Genomic DNA, 24539 nt, shown 5'->3' on the forward strand with positions numbered 1-24539 from the left:
CAGCCTGGTCTACAAACCGAGTCCAGGACAACCAAGGCTACACAGAGAGAGCCTGTCTCAAAAACCAAAGAAAAACTGGCTGGCTTCAAACTCACAGAGATCTGCCTGCCTCTGCCTCCCTGAGTGCTGGGATTACAGGTGTGTGCTTATTTAACCTTTTGAGGAGCTGCCAGAGTATTTGCACAGTAGCTGCACCACTTTACAATTTCATCAGTAAAACATTGCAGGAATGTTGTATTTTCTAAGAACCTGGAATATCAAAATGAATGTGTTTAGAGGGACAAAAGTGCCTTGGTATCAGTAAAATAGTGTTTTGGTATCTTTTACGAGGTGAAAGGGTTAAGTGTTAGCATTTTTAAATTTGTATTTATTTTTATGTCACGTGCATTGGTGTTTTACCTACATGTATGTCTGCATGAGGCTGTCAGATACTCTGCAGCTGGGATTACAGACAGCTGTGAGCTGCCATGTGGGTGCTGGGAACTGAACTCACGTCCTCTGGGAGGGTAAGCCAGTGCTCTCAACCGCTGAGCAATCTCTCTAGCCCCCACCTTTTTTTCTTCTTCATAAACTAGCTTAGTTGATAGAAGGTCGGAGGACTCAGCTTGCAGCAGTGGCCTGAGTGCAGAGTCCGGTGCTATGGCGGCAAGTCATGCCCGGACAAGCGTTTAGAAAGTTTTTTCCGCTCTTTGACCAAGTATTGGTTGAAAGGAGTGCCGCCGAAACTGTTACCAAAGGTGGCAAACAATAGTAGTGGCTGTGGGATCAGGCGCGAAAGGAAAGGGTGGAGAGATTCAGCCGGTCAGCGTGAAAGTTGGATACAAAGTTCTTCTTCCGGAACCTGGAGGCAGCGCAGTAGTTCTAGACGACAAGGATTATTTCTTATTTAGAGATAGTGACATTCTTGGAAAGGGTGTGGACTGAGATCACTGTTGAAATGGTGTCACATGAAGCTGCCCACTCTGCTGGTGCTCTCAACTATTTCATCGTGTAAATAATCCCATTTCTCCCCTTTTATAATAAACTGGTGATGCCGAAATTGACGACAAAAGAAATAGGTCAGAGCTCCCCACGGAACTAGACTCCCAGTACTGGCCAGCCAGTGCCGAGCCTTACGCTGAACAGGACTCCGGGAAGCCCTTTTACTTGCTTCTATGTCCTCAATATGAGTTTTGCGACTTTTTGCAGAATTTTTTGCATTTTTCATAATGACATTTTAGTTATTTTTTAAGAAATATTTATTAATTATTATGAATACAATGCTCTGCCTGTATGTACACCTGCAGACCAGAAGAGGGCACAGATCACATTATAGATGGTTGTGAGCCACCATGTGGTTGCTGGGAATTGAACTCAGGACCTCTGGAAGAGCAGACAGTGCTCTTAACCGCTGAGCCATCTCTCCAGCCCCATAATGACATTTTAAATAGAAATCGAAGGGATGAGGAGTAAATATAACCATATTTTTGTGAAGTTTTTGTCTTAGCTATAATCTGTATATACAAATATGTGGTTTGGGTTTAATGTAAATTATGTTTACGTACTATAGATTAGGACTTAAAAACGAGAACAAAAAGTTTGAGGGTTAGAGAGATAATGTTATTTTTGAGAAAGGGTGTCTCTACATAGCCCTGGCTATCCTGGAACTCATAGCACTATGTGGACTGGACTGGCCATGAGCTCGCAGAGATCCTCCTGCTTCTGCCTCTGCCTCTGCCTCCTGAGTGCTGGGATCACAAGTGTGCACCACAACTCCTGGCAAAGAACCCACTTTGCTTGGGGAGGACCTGAGTTGTTCCCTGCCCTGAAACTTCAGCATCAACGGATCTAGCACCCTCCTCTGGCCTCCATGGGCACTGACTGCACTTCCATGCACAAACCTGCAGTTTTAAAAATAAAATCTTAAAAAAAGAGTTCGGAAATCACTAATGAGACACAGTACGATGCTCTACACTGTCTATCAAACAGAGGCTCAGGAAACGATCTAACGAAACTGGTAGAGAAGCATTGTGCTCGCGTACGGTGCCCCGCCTGGGACTTCTCTAGAATGGAAAAAGTGCGCGCCACGGACAGGGGAGCCCACCAACCCAAGGCGGGAAGGAGGCTTGCACAACCCGCTCCTGCGCGGGGCTAGCGGCTACCCAGGTCTTCAGCGCCCGCGGCTGTGAGGAGGCGGGCGAAGGAGCCGAGCACGCGCAGTAGGTACCCCGCCCTCCCCCCACCGTCCCCCCCCCCCATCCCCGCCCCCAACTGCGCGGGTCACCACGGGCTGTCCCTGCCCCCTCCGCTGCTCCTGCGACTGCGCGCGCAGAGCCTGCGAGGGCGCCGGCGGCAAGGGACGTGGCTGGTAAGCGGGGACTGCGTCCCCGTCTGTGTGTTTCTCACAGGGTTGGGAACTTCCTTGCGTCCGATGCGAGTAACTGGCGCTTTGGAACGCACAGTGCTTCGGCTTAACTCCTGCCACCTCCGGAGGTGCTCTGATCGTCCAAGTGTTGTCGCCATCACCGGCGCTTCCTCCCGTCTGCAGCGCCGCGGCCTCTACTCTCCCCGACCCCACTCGGGAAACCCAAGGCCGGTCCCTGTCCCTGATTTCTGCCTGCTCGGTGGTCTGAAAGTCTTCCCTTCTTGAGCCGTCAGTAGCACCGAGTTGATTTTCGGCCTTTAGTGTCGACCAGTTTAGGCAGAACTCTAGCTGAAGCCTGCAGCTCAGGCACAAAGAGTCTCTGTTGTTTTGGTGCTCAGCTGGAGTTCTGGCGCCCTTCCTGAGTCAACTTTCAGATGCTCTTAAGAGGGAAGTCGAGGCCACCAAAGCATAGATCCTCTTTAGTTCCTCTGATCTTCTTCATCCTTAGCCAATAAACTGCCTTCCAAGCTGGATCTTTTGAGGCATAGTCCTTGGATCCCTATGCGTTATCCCAGAACTATGCTTTTCCTATTATGTACTACAATTTCCCCGTGCCGCGTTTTGGGATGGGGTACTCCGCTGGCAGTGGCATAGTATCACCATTTACTGAGAAGGATGTTACCAAACGATTCGGTTCTCTGTTGCCAGAGGGAATATTACGCGAACTGTTTCTTGTTCTGTTTTGTTTTTGCTTTTGTTTCTCAGTGTAGCCCTGGCTGTCTTGGAACTCCCTCTGTAGAGTAGGTTGTGTTTTGATACCTTGAATAAGAGACAAACACAAGTAACCTGGAATCACCACCACCACCGGGGTTCAGAATCTGCTGCCAGGGTTAATAACAGCCACAGAGAGGGAAATAGGTTGTGTTTATGCGCCGTTTCCTTGTAAGATGTTGGTATCATGTACATGCTGAGCTGAGATTTTAGTGGCTTCTTTCAAGACTCAAAAAGTTAGTCTCTAGGTAACCACGACTGTCGTCTTTATTGTTGTTGTTATTATTAAGAGAAAGTCTCACTATGTAGTCTTGGCTGCCTCTGCACCACCACGCCCAGCCCCAGCCTGTTTTTACTGATAATTTTGATGGAATGCTATATAATGAACTGGGGTTGTTTGTTTGGTTGTTTGGTTGGTTTGGTTTTTCAAGACAGAGTCTCTCTGTGTAGCCTTGGCTGTCCTGGACTCGCTTTGTTCGAGGCTGGCCTCGAATTCACAGAGATCCGCCTGCCTCTGCCTCCGGAGCGCTGGGATTAAAGGCGTGCGCCACTAGGCCCGGCTAATGAGCTGTTTTTTAATGTCAGCATACAGCAGTTCTCCAATTTGTTTGTTTGGTTTGGTTTGGCTTTGTTTTGTTTTGTTTTTGTTGTTGTTCTTTTTGGAGACAGGGTTTCTCTGTAGCCTTGGCTGTCCTGGAATTAATTTGTAGACTAGGCTAGCCTCGAACTACAGAGATCCGCCTGTCTCTGCCTCCCTGAGAGCTGGGATTACAGGTGTGTGCCACCGAACCTGGCTAGTTCTTCAATTTTATTGCTAGTTTTCTTTGATGCTTAAATTATAAGACTTTAATCAAACATTTTCTCTGCTTTATCTTATTTTGCAAGAATTCATGGTTTCTTTATTCAGTAACTTGAATATATATATATATATATATATATATATATATATATATATATATATATCCCTTTTATTCTTTTCTTAAATTTACTTATTTATTATTTATACAGTATTCTGCCCGCATGTGAGCTTTCACACTAGAAGGGGACATTAGATTTCATTATAGATGGTTGTGAGTCACCATGTGGTTGCTGGGAATTGAACTCATGACCTTGGGAAGAACAGACAGGGTTCTTAACCTCTGAGCCATCTCTCCAGCCCCATCCCTTTTATTCTTATTGCAATTTATCATGTTGCTCATTTTCAACTTTTGCTTCTGAAATAAATAATGAGGGGGCTGGAGAGATGGCTCAGCAGTTGAGAGCACTGGCTGCTCTTCCAGAGGACCTGGGTTCAATTCCCAGCACCCACATGGCAGCTCACAGCTGTCTGTAACTCTTGTTCCAGGGCATCTGTCACCCTCACACAGACATACATGCAGGCAAAACACCAGTGTATATAACATTTTAAAAAATAATGAAAGGATTAGATTTTTGTTATCTCCTACTTCATGCCTACTTGAACCCAAGAGTTCTTTTTTTTTTTTTCTCGTGACAGGATCTCTCTCTGTGTAGCCTTGGCTGCCCTCGAACTCACAGTGATCTGCCTGCCTATGCCTCCCCAGTGCTGGAACCCAAGAATTCTAAAATGACTATTGACATGTTTATTTTTGTTAACCCTATAAAGATTTAGGTCCAAGAATCTGTACATGGGTTTCATGCTCAATAACCTGGTTTGATAATTTCTTTCTTTCTTTTTAAGATTTATTTATTATTATGTATACAGTGCTCTGCCTGCATGTACACCTGCACTCCAGGAGAGGGCATTAGATCATATTACAGATGGTTGTGAGTCACCGTGTGGGTGCTGGGAATTGAACTCGGGACCTCTGGAAGAGCAGCCAGTGCTCTTAACCTCTGAGCCATCTCTCCAGCCCATGGTCTGATAATTTCTATGTTATGTGATATGGTAGGAAAAAGCCTAGGTTTAGAATAAACCCGAGATTTTCAGTATACTAATGCTGGGGCAACCTTGATAGTCTCCTTTTCTGTGACCTTAGAGATTATATTTTCTTCTCATAAAAAGTGTAATTGAGGGGGCTAGAGAGATGGCTTGGTGGGTAAGAGCACTGTCTGTTCTTCCAAAGGACCTGGGTTCAATTCCCAGCACCCACATGGCAGCTCAGAGCTGTCTGCAAGTCCAGTTCCAAGGGATTCTGACACCCTCACACCAATGCACATAAAATTAGATAAGTTATTTTTTTAAAAATTACAACTGAGGATGAGGTATGGTGGCACAGGACTTTAACCCCAGCTCTCAGAGGGCAGAGGCAGGTGGATGTTTTTGAGTTTGAGGGCAGCCTGATCTACAAACAGACAAACAAACAAACAAGCCAAAGACCACAAATGGCATGGTTTTGTGGAGAAGCTTGCATTTGTGGCAGGTATGGTGGCCCATGCCTGCAGTACCAGCACATGGTAACAGGGGGCAGGCGGGTCGTGACACGTTTGAGACCCTTGTCCCATGAAACAAAAACCCAAGCCTTTTATTATTTCTTATCTCACAAACATTTGAAATGCTGCTATGAGTTAGAGACTGATCCCATAGGAAGCTAGTTCCTGCCATGAGGTGACTATCGAGAGCTCTGTATGTGTGTGTATGTGTATGTGTGTGTGTGTGTATGTGTGTGTGTGTGTGTGTATGTGTGTGTGTGTGTGTATGTGTGTGTGTATGTGTGTGTTTGTATGTGTGTATGTGTGTGTGTGTGTGTGTGTGTGAGAGAGAGAGAGAGAGAGACAGAGACAGACAGACAGACAGACAGAGATTAAGGTCCTGGTGGGTTCTCTTTTTTTAAAAGATTTATTTATTTATTATGTATACAGTGCACATTAGATCACGTTATAGATGGTCGTGAGCCACCATGTGGTTGCTGGGAATTGAACTCAGGACCTCTGGAAGAACAGACAGTGCTCTTAACTGCTGAGCCATCTCTCCAGCCCCCGGTCCTGGTGGGTCCTAATACGGTTGAATGTGATATAGACTACAACATAGGTAAGGTTAGGGTAGCCAACAAGTCTAGAGGAAAGTGTTGTCTGGGAAAGCTATACTTGGACAGAGTCTTGGGTTATAACAAAGATCCACAAAGGCTTTGTGTGTTAGGGGAAGGATACAGATTGAAAGATGTTAAGCAGACATTTGAGCTGGTCACAGTTGATCTTTAGAAGTTCAACCTGCCTAAGGTGTCTACTTCTTAACTGTAGTGGTAAAACTTTACGCCTTTACACCTTATTTTCTTTACCCGAGGAGGGGTCTATGGCCGTTCTTCATACCTTACTGCTGTTTATCTTTACTGCCCGATTCAGTGCGTATTTCTTCCATGAAGCATCCTTTGGTTCATACTCCCTATTCCATTGTCCGAAAGCAAATTAGACGCCCTGCCATAGAGTTTAGCCCGTATTTGTTTGGTGTGTGTTTTTATTTGTTTGTTTGTTTTTGTTTCTGTTTTCGAGACAGGGTTTCTCTGTGTAGCCTTGGCTGTCCTGGACTCACTTTGTAGACCAGACTGGCCTCGAACTCACATCAAGCCGCCTGCCTCTGTCTCCCGAGTGCTGGGATTAAAGGCGTGCGTCACCGTGCCTGGCTTGCTGTGTGTTTTATGGTACTAAATAAATTATAGAGAATGTTTCATCTATATGTGAATAGGACATATGTTAACAAAAAGATAATGTTGTTTGATCTTTGTGTTTTGTTTCTCAGGGTAGAAGCAGATACGAGGCAACAGTCTCTTCAGTTTATCTGTGCGCATCATGTCTAAGGAGGAGGATGTCAAGGCTGGTGATAGTTCATTTTCCTCTGATAAACATGCCCAGCTCATCTTGGCCCAGATCAACAAAATGAGAGATGGACAGCATTTCTGTGATGTGCAGCTACAAGTTGGGAAGGAAACCTTTCAAGTTCATCGGCTGGTTCTGGCTGCCAGTAGCCCATACTTTGCAGCTTTGTTCACCGGAGGAATGAAAGAGTCCTCAAAAGATGTGGTACAGATTCTAGGAGTTGAACCTGAAATCTTTCAGTTACTTCTAGATTTCATTTACACAGGTATATCCGAATTGGTTTCCTGTTGCTGCAATAACATATCATGACCAAAGTAACTTATATAAGTTTATTTTTAAAGGTGTGCTTATTTTTACGTGTCTGCATATGTGTAAGTGTACCACTTGCATGTAGTACCTATGGAGGTCAAAAGAGGGCATTGGACACCCCCTCCCCCTGCGCCCCAAACTGAGTTATAGATGGTTATGTGTCACTGTGTGTGCTGCGAACTGAAGACGTGTCCTCGGGAAATGCAGCGGCCACTGCTTTTAACTTCTGTACCATCTCTCCAGTCCTTAATTACGCTTGTAGTTAGGGATAAAAAAGGAAACATACTTTATTTAGTATAGTTTTGAGAATATACTACGTTCTCCTAAAGGAATTATCAGAGGGGTCTGGTGACATGGCTCAGTGGGTAAAGGTGCCTGTTACCAAAGCCTCATGACCTTAGTTCAATCCTTGACACCCGCATGGTGGGAGAAAAGAACTAACTCCAAGAACTTCTTCTCTGACCTCTGTGCATGACATAGTGATGTGTATATACACACAGACACACATGGCGTCAGAGTCAGGGGTAGTATAAAAAAAACTACAAAAGAAACTACTTGGGAAAAATTGTTATGAGATTCAGTTAAGTTTTGTTTTGAGACAGGGTTTCTTAATGTAGCCTTGGCTGTCCTGGACTTCCCATGTGGATCAGGCTGGAGGTAGAGGCAGAAGAATCAGGAATTCAAGTCATCCTCAGCTACATAGTGAGTTTGAGGTCAGTCTGAGCTACAGAGACCCTGCCTTAGAAAAGAAAAGAATGGGCTGGAGAGATGGCTCAGTGGTTAAGAGCACTGCATGCTCTTCCAGAGGTCCTGAGTTCAGTTCGCAGCAACCACATGATGGCTCACAACCGTCTATGATGTGATCTGATGCCCTCTTCTGGCACGCAGGTGTACATGCAGGCAGAACACTGTATACATATAAATAAATATAAAAAAAAAAAAAAACTAACACTGGCCGGGCGGTGGTGGCACCCGCCTTTAATCCCAGAACGTAGGGGGCAGAGGCTGGTGCATCTCTGTGAGTTCGAGGCCAGCCTGGTCTACAAAGCGAGTCTAGGACAGCCAAGGCTACACAGAGAAATCCTGTCTCGAAAAGCCAAAAACAACAACAACAAAACCAAAACTAACACAGAATGACATTATATCATAAATGAATAATAAAACTGCTTTCTTCCCCTCACCAGTACCTCAGTAAATTTTTTACATACATATAATCTATGTTAAAAGTATGGATTTTTTTCTGGATGTACTATGCACTCCTTTAATCCCAGTACCTGGAAGCAGAGACAAGAAGATTGGAAGTTGGAGACCAGCTTGCCCTAGATAATGAGATTTTGTTTCAGCCAGCAAGCAGAGTGTTGGCTTTGATGCCGGACTCTAATCTGCAACTTGTTCAGTCATACAGTTTTTTTCAAAACATTTTTTCAAGAATTATTCATTTTTATATTCTGTGCATGAATTTTTACCTGCATGTCTGTATGTGCATCACGTGTGTGTGCATTGCCTGCAGTGGCCAAAAAGGGCTTTGGATTCCTACGGGAGTTGGAGTTATGGATCACTGTGAGTCCTCCTGTAGATTCTGGGAAATAAACCTGGGGTCTTCTGCAAGAGCAGCAAGTGCTCTGAGGTGCTTAGCCATCTCTCTAGCCTCTCAGTCATATAATCTGGAGAAGAGTTATTTAAATTTCCTAATTCTGGTTGCTTAATATAATAATAAGAAAACTGATAACTGCTAGCTAGGAGCATAATGAATGTTAATTGAGTATAAAGCAACTAAGACAGTGCCTGGATTACTGTAGCTGTTCTATACATGTTGTTGGGCTGTGTTTTGTTTTGTTTGTGATAGGGTTCCCCTGTGTAGTCCTGGCTGTCCTGAAACTCTGTAGACCAGGCTGGCCTTGAACCCAGAGATCCTCCTGCCTCTGCCTCCCGAGATTTGCCACCACACCAGGTCTCATACCATAAATGTTAAATACGTTGTCATTTGCGTTTTGTGTTTTTCCCATATATTCTGTTTACTTAGTTTCTACTCTGCAAAAATTAAGCTATTATTGAAGTCAAGTAAACTATTAAGCGAAATGCTTGTTTTGATTTATTGACTGTTTTACCTTTCTGCTTCCCTAGGATTAGTGAGCATAGCTGTGACTAACGTTCAGGAGCTGATTGTCGCAGCCGACATGCTACAGCTGACTGAAGTTGTTAACCTTTGCTGTGATTTCCTGAAAGGACAAATCGACCCACAGAACTGCATCGGACTCTTTCAGTTCTCTGAGCAAATAGCTTGCCATGATCTTTTGGAGTTTACGGAAAACTATATTCATGTGCATTTCTTGGAGGTTCACAGTGGGGAAGAGTTCCTGGCACTTACAAAAGATCAGCTGATCAAGATCCTACGAAGTGAGGAGCTCAGCATTGAGGATGAATACCAGGTCTTCTTAGCTGCAATGCAGTGGGTGCTGAAGGATCTGGGAAGGAGAAGGAAATACGTGGTGGAAGTATTAGATCCAATTCGGTTCCCTTTATTACCGTCTCAGAGGCTCTTAAAGTACATAGAAGGTAACTCTTACTGTATGTCAAGCTAGTTAATCTCCAACCAGTGTTTTCTTTTGTGTGTTGTGTGTGTGCGTGCACACGTGTGCAAATAAGTGTGAAGAAGGTGTGTGTGCAAGCGCGTAAAGGCTAGAGGTTGACCTCAGATGTCTTCTTCTTCCATTGCTCTTCGCCTTGTTTTTTGAGACAGGCTCTCCCACTGAACCTGGAGCTTGCTGCTTCATCTAGCCTGGCCAGCTAACAAGCCGCAGGGATCTTACTTTCAGGCTCATGCCACATGCTGGGCATTTCACATGACTGTGACTGAGGGGGACCTCCTCCCCCTGTGTATGCTCATAGGGTATCAAGTCTCGGTTTTATTTTTTTAATAGTTGGGGTTTTTTTTTGTTTGTTTGTTTTAATGTGTAGTCTGGGCTGGCTCAGATTCACAATTTTCTCTGTGTGTACTACCACAACCAAAGGGATTTCTAGTTCTGAATTAACAGCAGAAACATACACACACACACACACACACACACACACACACACACACACACGATTATAAATAAAATGAACTTTTGGTTGGTTGATTGGTTTGGTTTGCTTTTGGGTTTTGGGTGTTTTGTTTTGTTTTCAAGACAGAGTTTCTCTGATAGCCCCAGCTGTCCTGGAACTCACTATGGAGATCAGGCTGGCAATGAACCCAGAGATCTATCTGCCTGCCTCTGCCTCCCAACTGCTAGGATTAAAGGCATGCACCAGGCCACCTTACAGTTTTGTTTTGTTTTTTTTAACATGAAGGACAAAGGTTGAATATCATTAAAAATAAAATTATAGTTGCAATTTTAAACAGTGTTATCTCTCTGCTAGGAAAAATTAGGCCCTGGGTATTTCACTTTTCTTTCCATCTACTTTTTCTGTCAGAGTCTTCAAGGTTTATAGCCATTATTTACATTTATGCTTACAATCGTGAGTCCCTTGGCTCCATGCCTTTATCTTTATATTCAGATGATTTTGATGCTCGCTAACAGATTTTCAGCTGTAGTTAATGTGTTTAAGACAGGATCTTGCCAGGCATGGTGGCACATGCTTGTAGTTCCAGCACTCAGGGAGGCAGAGGCAGGTGGATCGCTGTGAGTTCGAGGCCGTCCTGGTCTACAAAGTGAGTCCAGGACAGCCAAGGCTACACAGAGAAACCTTGTCTTAGAAAACTTAAAAAAAAAAAAAAAAAAAAAAAAAAGACAGGCTCTTGGCAGGGTGGTAGTGGCACATGCCTTTATTCCCAGCACTTGGGAGGCAAAGGCAGACAGATCTCTGAGTTTGAGGCCAGCCTGGCCTATAGAGTGAGTTCCAGGACAACCAGGGATATACAAGGAGACCTGTACCTGGGGTTGGTCATTAACTCAGTATAGAGCCAAGAGTGACCTCACGCTTCCACTCCTCCTGACACTACTAGTATCTCACAAGTGCTGGGTTGTAGGTATATGGTAACAGACACAGCTTCAAGTATGTTATTTTTATTACCAAATTTTCTTTTCTTTTAATAGATTGTTTGGGTTGGACAAGGTTTCTTTTGTTTTGTTTTGCTCAGTTTTTGAGACAGGGTTTCTCTGTGTTATCTTGGCTGCCCTAGATTCTCTTTGGAGACCAGGCTGGCCTCGAACTCACATGCCAGAAGAGGGCATTAGATCACATTACAGATGGTTATGAGCCACCATGTTGGGTGCCGGGAATTGAACTCAGAACCTCTGGAAGAGCAGACAGTGCTCTTTAACCACGGAGCCATCTCTCCAGCTCCTTTATTTTAAATTTTAATGCATGTATTTTGCCTGTATGTGTGTCTATGTGTATGCCTGGTGCCCAAGGAGGCAATAAGAGGGGGTCAGATCCTCTGGATCATGAGTGACAGAATGCTTATGAGCCCCCATATAGGTTGTAGGAACTGAACTTGATTTTCTGCAAAAATAGTAAGTGTACTTAAATGCTGAGCCATCTCTCCAGCCCCATAGGTTTGCTGTATTGCTTTTTATGTTTTATTTTTTGTTTTGTTGTTGTTGTTTTGTTTTGTTTGTTTTTTGGTTTTTTTGGCTAGATTTTATCAAGCACCTCTTTCTTTTGTTTAGTTTGGCCTGGTCTTTGAGACAGGGTCTCTCTATGTAGCTCTGGCTGTCCTGGAATTCCCTATGAGGATCAGGCTAGCCTGTAGCTCACAGAAATCCACCTGCCTCCGCATCCTGAGTTCTGGGATTAAGGTCGTGCACCACTTCTACTATCTTTTAGTTCCTGAACCCTTTCCTATTTGAAAATTAATTATGATGGTGTTCCTGCTTTTCTTGTTTTTTGGTTTTTCAAGACAGGGTTTCTCTGTGTAGCCTTGGCTGTCCTGGACTCACTTTGTAGACCAGGCTGGCCTCGAACTCACAGTGATCCACCTGCCTCTGCCTCCCAAGTGCTGGGATTAAAGATGTGCACCACCCCCACCTACCCCCGGCAATAAGTTTAATTTTTCTCTCACTTTTTGGGAAGCACTTTTATGCGCAATTATTGAACACTTTCATATATCCTTTTTTTAAAAAAATATTGAATTTGTGTTTTGTTTTTGTTTTTGTTTTTGTTTTGCTTGCATATATGTCTGTTCGCTTGGAAGCCAGAAAAACATGCCATATCCCCTGGAATTGGAGTTACAGACAGTTGTGAGCTGCCGTGTGGGTGCTGGGAATCGAACCTGGTTCCTTTGGAAGAGCAGCCAGTGCTCTTAGCCACTGAGCCATCCCTCCATTCCACCCTCTTTCTGCGATAAGGTCTCGTGTACCCTGGGCAGGCCTTAATCTCATATAACCAAGGATAACCTGGATCTTCTGATCCTCCTGCCTCCACCTCCCAAGTGGTAGTTTTACAGGGTGGGCACCGCCATGACCAGTGTAGGGACAAAATATTCTGACAGCCTGAGGAGAATTTTCTAAAAGTCCCTTAGGTATGACTGAGTAGGTTGCCGCTCAAGGATGGTGTGCTTGAGATTTAAGCCAACCAGTGGCCTGTTAGGACACCTTTTTTTTTTTTTTAAGATTTTATTTATTATTATGTATAACAGTGTTCTGTCTGCATGTACCCTGCAGGCCAGAAGAGGGCATCAGATCACATTATAGATGGTTGTGAGCCACCATGTGGTTGCTGGGAATTGAACTCAGGACCTCTGGAAGAGCAAGTGGCGCTCTTACCCACTGAGCCGTCTCTCCAGCCCCTGTTAGTACATCTTGTCTTCCCTGAAAGAGCAGTATTTTCTGACTTTTATAAAGAACTAGTATGGGACTGTCTCCTAGCCTTATCAATATACTTCTAGCCTTGTCTCTGCATCCCAAGAGACAATGTGGAGGAAAGGTTAATTAGTAAAATCTTGGAATTTAGAGGCAGAATGAACAATTGAAAAGCAAAGCAGAGGAAGTTGAGGAACAAACATAATGATTACAGCGTGTTGGCTGCGTAGAGCTCAGTGGGGTCTTGCCCGGCTTTATATGCGGCACTGGGTAGATCCAGAGTAAGCACATGAGCCTGGTGGGGCTCTAGTCCACCACCCTCTTGCTCCATGCTAGAAAGATACAGCGAGAACACATGTCTGTTTCAAATTTTCTCCTGGAGAACACAAAGTAATTGTACCAAGATAAAAAGAGTGAGAAGGAGAATTAGCTCTTTGTCTGAGCAGGGTTTGAAACAAGATACAGATGGGGGGGGGGGGGAAATGCATCTATTGAAGTAGATCCCAGGGAAAAGAAAAGAAAGAAACGGAGGAGTTGAGCCTGGGTGGGGAGGCGGCAGGGGTTAGCCGTGAACAGATAACACTCCTCTCGAAATTCAGACAGTAGAATCTTTAAAAACATATGATTTAGCCAGGTGGTGGTGGCGCACGCCTTTAATCTCAGCACTCAGGAGGCAAAGGCAGGTGCATAGCTGTAAATTCAAGGTCAGCCTGGTCTACAGAGTGAGTTTCAGGATAACCAGGGCAACACAGAGAAACCCTGTCTAGGAAAACTAAAAAAAAGTGCGTGTGTGTGTGCACGCGCACACGCTTCATAAAGCATTAGGGCAGGAGGAGATGCACTAATAAGAAAACAGTGAGAATTGAAACATCAGTATTAATATCCTGTAGAAAGGCATATGCATGGTGCATAGACACACATGCAGACAAAATACCCACTTATAAGTAAAATGAATTGTAAAAAAATTTTTTTAACAATTTTAATTTGTTTCTTGCTTTGTCTTATCATTTTTGAAGGTTCATAGTAGATGTATTTTTTAAAAATAATTTATTTAATTTTATTTTAGCGTGAGGGTGTCAGAGCCATTGGAACTGGAATTACAGACAGCTGTGAGCTGCCATGTGGTGGCTGGGAACTGAACCTAGATCCTTTGGAAGAGCAGATAGTGCTCTTAACCGCTGAGCCATCTCTCCAGCCCCAGTAGATGTATTTTTTTTATTAGATTTTATGTATAGAACTTGTGACTTTCAAAATGTTTTCGTAGATAATTTTTTTAAATGTTGGGTATTGGACTAAGGTACTCACATGTGCTAGGGCAGGTGCCTTCCCACTGGGCCTAGCCTGATCATTGTAAACGTGGTTCACTTCGCCATCTTTATTCAGAAAACATCATAAATGTATCTGCAATTTTAGCATCTTTGGGAGTTTTGTTTGTTTGCTTGTTTTGTTTTGTTTGGTCTTTCAAGATAGAGGGTTTCTCTGTGTAGCCCTGTCTGTCCTGGAACTTGCTCTGTAGACCAGGCTGCCCTTTAACTCAGAGATCCACCTGCCTCTGCCCCCTGGGTGCCACCACCTCTGGGCTTTAGTATCGTTTTTTAAAATATTTTTTGTTTTTCTGTTTGGCTGGTTGGTTTTTCAAGACAGGGTTTCTCTGTGTAGGATTCGCTTTGTAGACCTGGCTGGCCTTGAACTCACAGCGATCCACCTGCCTCTGCCTTCCAAGTGCTAGGATTAAAGCGTGCACCACCACCACCACCTGGCTTTTAAAATGTTTTTAAAAATTCAAAATTGCGTGTGTGTGTGTGTGTGTGTGTGTGTGTGTGTGTGTGTGTATGAGCATACCTCACGTGAATAGAGGTCAGCAGACAAGTTGAGGGAGTTGGTTTTCTTCTTTCACCACATAGGTCTCAGGAATCAAATTAAGAACATCTATCAGGCTTGGCGGCAAATGCCTTTACCTGTTAAGCCATCTCATTGGCCCCTTTAAAACATTTAGATAGAGCCGGGCACAGTGGTGATGGTGCATGCCTGTAATCCCAGCAGAGGCAGGCAGATTGCTATGAGCTTGAGACCAGCCTGGTCTACAAAGCAAGTCCAGGACAGCCAAGCCTACACAGAGAAACCCTATCACAAAAAACAGAAATCCTGTGGAGCAGCTTCAGGATTAGATAAGAGACTTTCTTGGTGATTCCATGGTGGGGAGAATTGAGCTGGTGGGGAACAGTTAAAGGAATCAATTGTTGAGGAGAGATTGAGAAACAGAGGGGAAAAGAAATAGAGGCCCAGGCATAATTTGCAGTGCCAAACTGAAAGGCCTTCTATCCCAGGAGAACTTTGGTTTTCTTCTATTCCTCTATTTCTCCTTGGGCCAACCCCAGCACTTTATTTAAAATGAAGTTCAGTCAGGTGGTGGTGGTGCATGCCTTTAATCCCAGCACTCGGGAGGCAGAGGCAGGTGGATTGCTGTTTGTTTGAGGCCAGCCTGGTCTACAAAGCGAGTCCAGGACAGCCAAGGCTAACACAAAGAAACCCTGTTTCAAAAAAACCAAACCAAACAAACAAATAAAGTGAAGTTCAATTTTTTCATTATAGATTACATCATGATTTTTTTGGGGGGGGGTTGTTTGTTTGTTTGGCTTTTGGTTTTTTGAGACAGGGTTTCTCTGTGTAACCTTGGCTGTGCTAGATACACTACGTACACCAGGCTGGCCTTGAACTCACAGATGTGCGCCACCATGCCAGCACATGATGATTTTTTTTATCTTTTATAATCAACAGAGCATTTAAAAATCAACACAGCAGGAAAACAATCTAACAAAGAAATACAAACAGTTCTGTATAACTACAATAGCAGAATCAGTCAATATCCAAGCAATGGTCAGCATGACCTGATTATTAATTCTTAAACAATACTAGGGAAAGTTTAATCATAAATCGCCCCAGCCTTTACCCCCATTGTGTTTACATCATTGTCCTAGCAACATAGCTTGAAACTAAATATCCTTAACACAGGAAAAACTTGATTTACTTCCAATCCCAAACCAACAGGTGTGCTAGCCATCTCTGTCCAAGCCTACGCTAACTGCCAAGGGCTCCTCTACTGTGAAATGTCTGTAAAGCATAACCTTCCAACACCACCTTCTATTGCTCTCAAAGCAGACTCTTTTTCTAACCAGGTACTGTTATATCAAAGTCCTAACTTTCTTTTCAAGTAGTCTCTGCCTGGCTGACAAGACTCTCTCCTTATCTCAAGCCTTTGGCCAGATGCCTTCTTTCAACATTCTCTCTGGGGAAAACTTCTAGTATAAATTTCATTAGGGCTGGACTCAAAAGTAAGAAGTAGAGAGAGAGAAAAAGGCAGTTTTAGGAGAAAAAGTAGATTTTAAAGTTGTTTTTAGGCAAAAATTAAACATGGACCACAGATAATATTATTTAAGGACAGTGGTCATCAGCCAGAGATCTCTGGAACTTTGTCAAGCAAAGTCTCAACAGCTACTCTGGATGTCTAAAGACCGTGCTGGGCAGTCGGAGGTCTTCGGAAGTTTGTAAGGCAAAGCCTATATGACTTGCCCTCGTGTCTCTGACACCAAAACAAAACAAAACAACTTTTGGATAGATTTAAGGGAAGTATATTCCTTAGCAGTGATTAAATGTTTTTTCTATTGTAAGAAACATATCATTGTTCCATAATAAGATAGGGTTTTTTTTTTTTAAAGGATTTATTTTATCTTAATGTATATGTCTGTGTGTGGGTATGTGCATGTGAGTCTGGGTACCTCCAGGGTGTGGATGCTCATGGATGTGGGTGCCTTTGAGCTGAAATTACAGGTATGGGTCCTGGGGCCTGAACCTGCGTCCTCTGTGAGAGCATTACACTTCTTAACCCTCTCTTCAACACCAGTGATAAGGGTATTTTTCTCAGTTTTGGTTATAGCTTTTTTTTTTTCCCCAGACAAGGTTTCTCCATAGTTTTGGCTGTCCTGGACTTGCTTTGTAGACCAAGTTGGCCTCAAACTAACAGAGATCCACTTGCCTGTCTCCCAAGTGCTGGGATTAAAGGCGTGTACCATCATGCCTGGCTGGTTGCTGGGCTCTTTCTTTCTTTCTCTCTCTCTCTTTTATTTTTTTATTTTTATTTATTTATTTTTTTTTATCTTTTTTGAGATTGGGTCTCACTATTTAGACCAGGCTGGTCTGGAACTCACAGAGATCCTCCTGCCTCTGTCTCCTGAATGCTGGGATTTAAAGCATGTGCTATTATGACTGATGAGGAAATGTGTCTTTTTAGTACTATTTGAAAGTCATTTAAAACATTGTCTTTTCAACTGCTGTTCAGGACTGTCTGATTTTAACCTTCGCGTTGCACTGCAAACACTTCTGAAAGAGTACTGTGAGGTCTGCAAGTCTCCCAAAGAGAACAAGTTTTGTAGTTTTCTGCAGACATCTAAAGTTCGACCTCGGAAGAAAGCAAGAAAGTACCTGTATGCAGTAGGTAAGAAGCTCTGAAAAATAAGAGAACTCATTTTTAGGATAAGGGCTTTTGGTCTTATTACTATGCAGGTATTACTAATATGCAAACCTATCAGAAGAAGCATAATTAATTTCACGTTTAGACTTAAGATTAGTGAATTGAATTTACATAATAGGATGAATGCATTTAAAACTTACTGGCTTTTCATTCAACATTTTATTCTATGTTCTAAATCTTTGGTCTCTGATTAGTTACCATTCCAATGACTGTCTACAGGTTTATTTATTGTGTATATGCACATCCATGAGCCATCGTGTGTGTGTGTGTGTGTGTGTGTGTGTGTGTGTGTGTATGACAGGACAGTCTATGGGCACTGGTTCACTCCTCCCACTCTGTAGGGCTGAGGGATTGAATTCAGGTCATCAGGCTGCACAGAGGCAGAGGCAGAGGCAGAGGCAGAGGCAGGCAGATCTCTGTAGGTTCAAGGCCAGCCTGGTCTACAAAGGGAGTCCAGGACAGCCAAGGCTACACAGAGAAACCCTGTCTCGAAAAACCAACCAACCAAACAAACAAACAAAAAAATCTTAAATTCAAATGAAAAACAAGGGAAATATATCTCAAAACTAAACTGTTCATAATGTCTTAGGTAGTCATTAGGGATGATAAAATAAGTAGTTTCCAAAGTGTCCTTGGCAGCATGATCCATAGTATCAGAGGACTCTTTCTGCCATCTTGGAACCTGTAGAGTCCTGCTGGCAGCAAAAGTTCTAAAAGGCAAATGTGTCCAGGAGGCTGTGGTGTAAGGCCACTTTTGCTGGCTGTAAGCAAGGGCTCCACCACCAAAGAGCACACAGTTCTTTTCTTTTCTTTTTTTCAAGATTTATTTATTTATTATGTATACAGTGCTCTACCTGCATGTACACCTACAGGCCAGAAGAGGGCATCAGATCACATTACAGATGGTTGTGAGCCACCATACGGTTGCTGGGAATTGATCTCAGGACCTCTGGAGGAGCAGTCAGTGCTCTTAACCGCTGAGCCATCTCTCCAGCCTTGCACACAGCTCTTCTTAAAACTGAAGGTGTTTATGACTTGAGATGAAACTGAGCTCTACTCAGGCCAGAGATGTGTCTATGTGAGTAAAGCACAAAACAACACTGACCCCTGGAGGCAAGCCAAACCAAGCCACAGTGACCTAGGGAAAAGGCAACTCAGGTCCATGGGAACAGTGGCACAATTCCTGTCAAATTCCGAAGCAACCTTCCAAAAAAGGCTATTGGACCCAGAATCCGTGTGATGCTGTATCCCTCCCAGATTTAAACTAGTGAAAAATAAAGAAAAGTGAATTTTTAGGCCAGGCGTGGTACTACAAGACTTTAGTCTCCACACTAGGAAGGCAGAGACAGGAGGATCTCTGTGAATTTGAGGCTTGTACATAGGGCTATGTAGAGAGACCTTTTTCCTTTCTTTTTTCTTTTTGTTTTTTGGTTTTTCGAGACAGGGTTTCTCTGTGTAGCCTTGGCTGTCCTGGACTCACTTTGTAGGCCAGGCTGGCCTCGAACTCACATTGATCCACCTGCCTCTACCTCCCGAGTGCTGAGATTAAAGGCATGCTCCACTACGCCCGGCCCAAGACCTTTGTTTTTCAAAAAAATTTAAATTAAAATAAAGTGTATTTGTGCCGGGCGTCCCACATACATACATACATGCATACACGCGCGCAAGCGCGCACACACATACACACACACATACACACATACACACACACACACAAACATTCAGACAGAAAGACACATATTTGATGGATAAAGCAAAGTACTGAGGAGCAGGGTCTAGTGAACACCATTTATTATTTCTTGGTTCCTTTTATACCCTCTAAAGCAACGTCCTGTACGTCAGAAGAAAAATTACCTCATGGCCACAAAAGCAATTATAAAGTCATTACACAGCAGGATTATTGATTATTTGTGGCTAACTAAACATTATTGTATCTCTCTCCTCATTCTTCAAGTTCATTGTAAGTTCAAAGCAAAAATTTTTCATGTCATAGTTAGCAAGGTTTAAGATGGTCAAGTTTTGAGGAGTTATGACAGGATTACTGTTTACATGTTCCTCCGTTAAGACTAGCACCTGACTAAACCCGACCTCCCCCACTTCTCTCTCTCTCTCTCTCTCTCTCTCTCTCTCTCTCTCTCTCTCTCTCTCTCTCTTGTTTTTCTGACAGGGTTTCTCTGTGTAGCCCTGAGTGTCCTGGACTGATATTGTAGACCACTTGCTAGCCTTGTACTCACAGAGATCCTCCTGCCTCTGCCTCTCTGAGTCCTGGCATTTAAGGCGTGCACCACCACACCTGGCCATTTATCTATCTCTTAGCTCCACAAGTTCAAAGTAACATTTTTATCTGTCTTTCATTGCAAAAGCTCACTTGCTTGCCATTGACCCTTTCTGCATGTATGGCTTCCGCCAACTTATATTTTAGATAGCTTTCTATTATAACTGAGATTATGTAGTAAAACACTGAGATTAACATTCTCATTGCATATAAGCTATAATTGTCTAGGACTTGGCATAATTGAGTTACATATTTTATATACCATTTTTATAGAGGTGACAGTTTCTAAGCTATATAAGTGTTAGATACAGAGGCCTAAATTTTTTTCATTACTAACATCTCCATATTTAGCAATAAGTGGTTTGCTGTGTGTTTTTCCTTTCTGTGTTTAGGTGGATATACACGGCTGCAGGGGGGCCGATGGAGTGATTGCAGAGCCCTTAGCTGTGTGGAACGTTTTGATACCTTTAGCCAGTACTGGACCACTGTATCTTCACTTCATCAGGCTCGGTGTGGACTTGGAGTAGCAGTTTTGGGAGGGATGGTCTACGCTATTGGAGGTAACAATAAAAATAGCTAACTTCTCTCATTAGACTACTTGGCTACATTGTTTGTGTTTGTGTATGTGCCCCCCTCCCCTGTTAAATAATGTGCTTTGATCACCTTCACTGTTGTTTTCTCCCCTCTCCCTTAGGTGTCTTTAATGAAAAATTATTTATTTATAAGATATAATAACCATCTCTTTGGACTTGACCTATATGCAATATGTACTTTATATTGTCTACACCAAAATCTGTATTTTCTTTCCGTGATTTGCCATATACTGGATGGTAACAATGATTTACTTAGTGGGTTAGAACAAAGTGGTAATCATACTGTTTTGTTCCTTCAGTGTGATTGATCCTGTGGCCTCGTGTAAGTAAGGCAAGCACTGCCACTGACGTAAAGACCCCCTCAAAACCTTAGTCATCCTCCTCCCTGTCTTTCTTTCACATCTATATCCAGGCTGCTAGTATTTATGTAAATAGATCTACTTCAACATTATAACACCCCAGTCTCTTTTTAAAGATTTATTTATTTATTATGTATACAGTGTTCTGCCCGCACACCAGAAGAGGGCACCAGATCTCATTATACATGGTTATGAGCCATAATGTGGTTGGTGGGAATTGAACTCAGGACCTTTGGAAAAGCTCTTAACCTCTGAGACATCTCTCCAGCCCTAACACGCCAATCTTGATGTTTGTTTTTAATCTCTGAAGTCTGTTCTTACATTATGAATCTGATCTTATTGTCCTATTCTCAACTCTAGAATGGCTCCCTGTTTGCTATTGAAGGTAAAATCTAATTTTGGAGGCTAAAGATGTAGCTTAGTTGATACGGTGCTTGTTTAACATGCAGGAGGCCCCAGGTTCGCATCTCAGCATTAATTACATAAATCTCAGGTGGTAGTACTTGGCTCTAGTCACAACACTCAAGAGGTAGAGGTGGGAGGTCAGAAGTTCAAAGTCTTTCTCAGCACACCCGTAGTTTAAGGCCAGCCAAGGCTATACGTGAGACCTATCTCAAGAAAGAGGGAGGGAGGCTGGAGAGATGGCTCAGAGGTTAAGAGCACTGGCTGTTCTTCCAAAGGTCCTGAGTTCAATTCCCAGCAACCACATGGTGGCTCACAGCCATCTCTAATGAGATGTGGGGTCCTCTCCAGGTGTGTAGGTGTACATGCAGGCAGAACATTGTATAATAATCAAGAAATAAGTCTTTAAAAAAAAAAAAAGAAAAAAGAAAGAGGGAGGAACCAAAGAGATGGCTTGGCAGTTAAAAGAACTGGCTGCTGTTCCAGGAGACCCAGGTTCTGTTCCCAGCATCCACATGGTGGCTAACAACCTTCTGTAATTCCATTTCCGGAGGATCTGACATCCTCTACTGGCCTCTGCAGACACTGCACACATGTAGTTCAAGGTGTTCATGAAGGCAAATACAAACACACATAAAATAAAAATAAATTCTAAAAAAAAAAATTACAAAAAGAAAAATTCAGAGCCAGGTCTAGAGGTTCATGCCTTTAATCCCAAGAGTCAGGAAGTGGAGGCAGGTGGATCTCTGTGAGTTCAAGGCCAGCCTGGTCTACAGAGCAAGTTCCATGACAGCCAGGACTATACAGTGAAATCCTGTCTCAAAAACAAAAAGCAAAAACAAAATAATAATAATAATAATAATAATAATAATAATAATAATAATAATAATAATAATAATAATAATAAAAAAGAAAAAAGAAAGAAGAAAAGGAAAAAGTCCAGTTTTCATTACAAACTCCCATGTTCTATACATACTGGTTTTGTTTTTCAAGAAAATCTCACTGTCTGTCATCTTCTCTCTCATTGTATTTATCTTTTCCCAACTTTTTTCTTTTTTTCTCAGACAAGATACCCATATTCTAGTTTAGTTGCTTCAGTTTTCCCAGCTGTAAAAGAAAGATTGTAAGCCAGGGACTGTGGCGCAGGCCTGTGATCCCAGCACTCAGGGAGGCCGAGTCAGGCAGCTGTCTGAGTGCCGGGCCAGCCTGGTCTACAAAGTGAGTCCAGGACAGGCAAGGCTACACAGAGAGACCTTGTCTTGGAACACACACACACACACACACACACACACACACACACACACCCCTGCAAAAAAAAAAAAAAAGAAAGAAAAAGAAAAAAAGAAAGAAAGAAAGATTGCATAAAGACGAATTTAAATACTTAGTGGTGGCTAAAATTTTAACAAAGAATGGCAAATTGTTCCTAGTTAGATCCATGTATGAGAATCTTTCTTTTCACACTTTCTTCATTATTTATTTGTGTACATAAATAAATAACAAATTATTAACTTTGCTTTTTTTTTTTTTTTTTTTTTTTTTTTTTTTGGTTTTTCGAGACACGGTTTCTCTGTGTAGCCTTGGCTGTCTTGGAACTCACTCTGTAGACCAGGCTGGCCTTGAACTCAACAGCAATCCACCTGGCTCTGCCTTTCCAAAGACAACCTTTACACACTGCACAAGAGATTATCCCAGCAGGCCACTTGGTCTACATAAGGGAATCTGGGATAGCCTGGGCTAAATAGAAAGACCTTGTTCCAAAACAAAACAAAACAAAACAAAAATAAATAAATAACTAGATAGATAGATGAGTAAATGAAAAGCATGTTCGGGCCGGGCGTGGTGGCGCATGCCTTTAATCCCAGCACTCGGGAGGCAGAGGCAGGTGGATCGCTGTGAGTTCGAGGCCAGCCTGGTCTACAAAGTGAGTCCAGGACAGCCAAGGCTACACAGAGAGACTCTGTCTCGAAAAACCAAAAAAAAAAAAAAAAAAAAAAAGAAAAGCATGTTCAGCATAAACCACACTGTTGATATAAACAGTTTAGGCACAGCAAGCCACTCATTATTTTATTTCACTGTTTATCAGCCATATTTCCAGATTCCAGCCAAGGGTCAACTTTGCAAATAACTCTCTAAGGATAGGTAGTCTTTGGGTTTTGTTTTGTTTTTTTTTTTCATGACAGGATTTCTCTATAACCATCCTGGCTACCCTGGAACTCAGACAGTCTAGACCACACTGGCCTCTATATCAGCTCCTGCCTTCTGGTTCCTGTTCTGACTTCTTCCCTCAGCGATAAACTGCAAACTGTAATATCAGCTAAACCCGTTCCCTCCCCCAGTTGCTATACTCATGGTGTTTTATCACATCAAAAGAAGCCCTGAGACACCGTGTTCCCCACATTGTTGAAGAAGAGAACCAACTCCTGAAAGTTGTCCTCTGAAAGTTCCTACTCCTGCACAGGAAAAACACAACTTAACACATGGTAGAGCCCTTTTTCTCTCGTGATTCTTTTCTGTTAGGCTCTGACAGTTCTTGGTTGGTTGCATCATTTTTCCCCCCCAATTTCCATATACTTTTATTTAAATTTATACATGTTATGCTAAATCACAAAATAAAAATGGGATTGGTTAGATCTATATATTAGTTTAAGGAAAATTGTCATCTTTAAATTGGTGTTTTCAATTTCATTTTTTAAAAGATTTATTTACTTACTTTTTATGTATATGATGAGTGCTTTATCTGCATGTTCACCTGCATGCATCAGATCGTAGGATAGATGGTTGTGAGCCACCATGAGGTTTCTGGGGATTGAACTCTGGACTTCTGGAAGAGCAGATGGTGCTCTTAATCACTGAGGCATCTCTCCAGACCCCCAAGTTGATTTTTTTTTAAGTTGACGTACAGTTACATTTCATTACGGCATTTTACTTCCTCCTCTAGTATTCTCCTCCATCTTCTTGCTGATCTCCTTCATCCCCAAGTAGTCCTCCCTCTGTTTTTATTTCACATGTATTCCATTACCCTTCTTTTTTTTCCTTCTTGCTTAAAGTCTCTTTCTCCCTCTCAGAGTTACATTGACAGTTTTTTAAAGGTTTGTTTATTTTATTGTTTGTATGTAAGTGTTTAGCTTATATGTATATATATTGCACCATATGTTTGCAGTGCCCGAGGAGGTCAGCACAGGGTGGAGTCCTTTGGAACTGGAGTGATGGATGCTTGTGAGCCATCCTGTGGCTGTTGGCAACTGAACCCTAGTCCTTTGCAAGAACAGCAAGTGTTCTTAACTGTTGATCCATCTCTCCAGCTCCACACTGAATCTTGCAGTTCATAAACATGATAACACCTTCATTTTTTTTCAGATGTTCCTTAGTTTAGAATTTTATATGTTTATTTTTTAAATTTATTT

General features: G+C 42.7%; 1 protein-coding gene and 1 pseudogene across 4 annotated transcripts in view; both read left to right on the forward strand.

Moving 5' to 3' along the window:
* Nucleotides 1–598: 598 nt before the first annotated feature.
* LOC311600220 (10 kDa heat shock protein, mitochondrial-like) lies at nucleotides 599–934 on the forward strand (annotated as a pseudogene). Its single transcript has one exon. The product of its transcript is annotated as a 10 kDa heat shock protein, mitochondrial-like (transcript).
* A 1186-nt stretch (nucleotides 935–2120) lies between these two features.
* Nucleotides 2121–24539, forward strand: part of IPP (intracisternal A particle-promoted polypeptide) — a 33793-nt gene continuing 11374 nt past the window's right edge. The window contains exons 1-5 of one of the 3 annotated variants that reach the window (XM_084786569.1): nucleotides 2121–2198; nucleotides 6810–7151; nucleotides 9320–9751; nucleotides 17315–17470; nucleotides 20174–20341. In XM_084786569.1, coding sequence (XP_084642695.1) covers nucleotides 6860–7151; nucleotides 9320–9751; nucleotides 17315–17470; nucleotides 20174–20341 — 1048 coding nt within the window. In that variant the 5' untranslated portion in view covers nucleotides 2121–2198; nucleotides 6810–6859. Of the gene's footprint in view, nucleotides 2199–2239; nucleotides 2348–2550; nucleotides 2572–6809; nucleotides 7152–9319; nucleotides 9752–17314; nucleotides 17471–20173; nucleotides 20342–24539 lie in introns of those variants that run through there. The other 2 variants (XM_084786568.1, XM_084786570.1) reach the window with 2 other exon arrangements.

This window comes from Acomys minous, assembly GCF_964271855.1.
Source record: "Acomys minous genome assembly, chromosome: 6".
NCBI lineage: Eukaryota > Metazoa > Chordata > Mammalia > Rodentia > Muridae > Acomys > Acomys minous.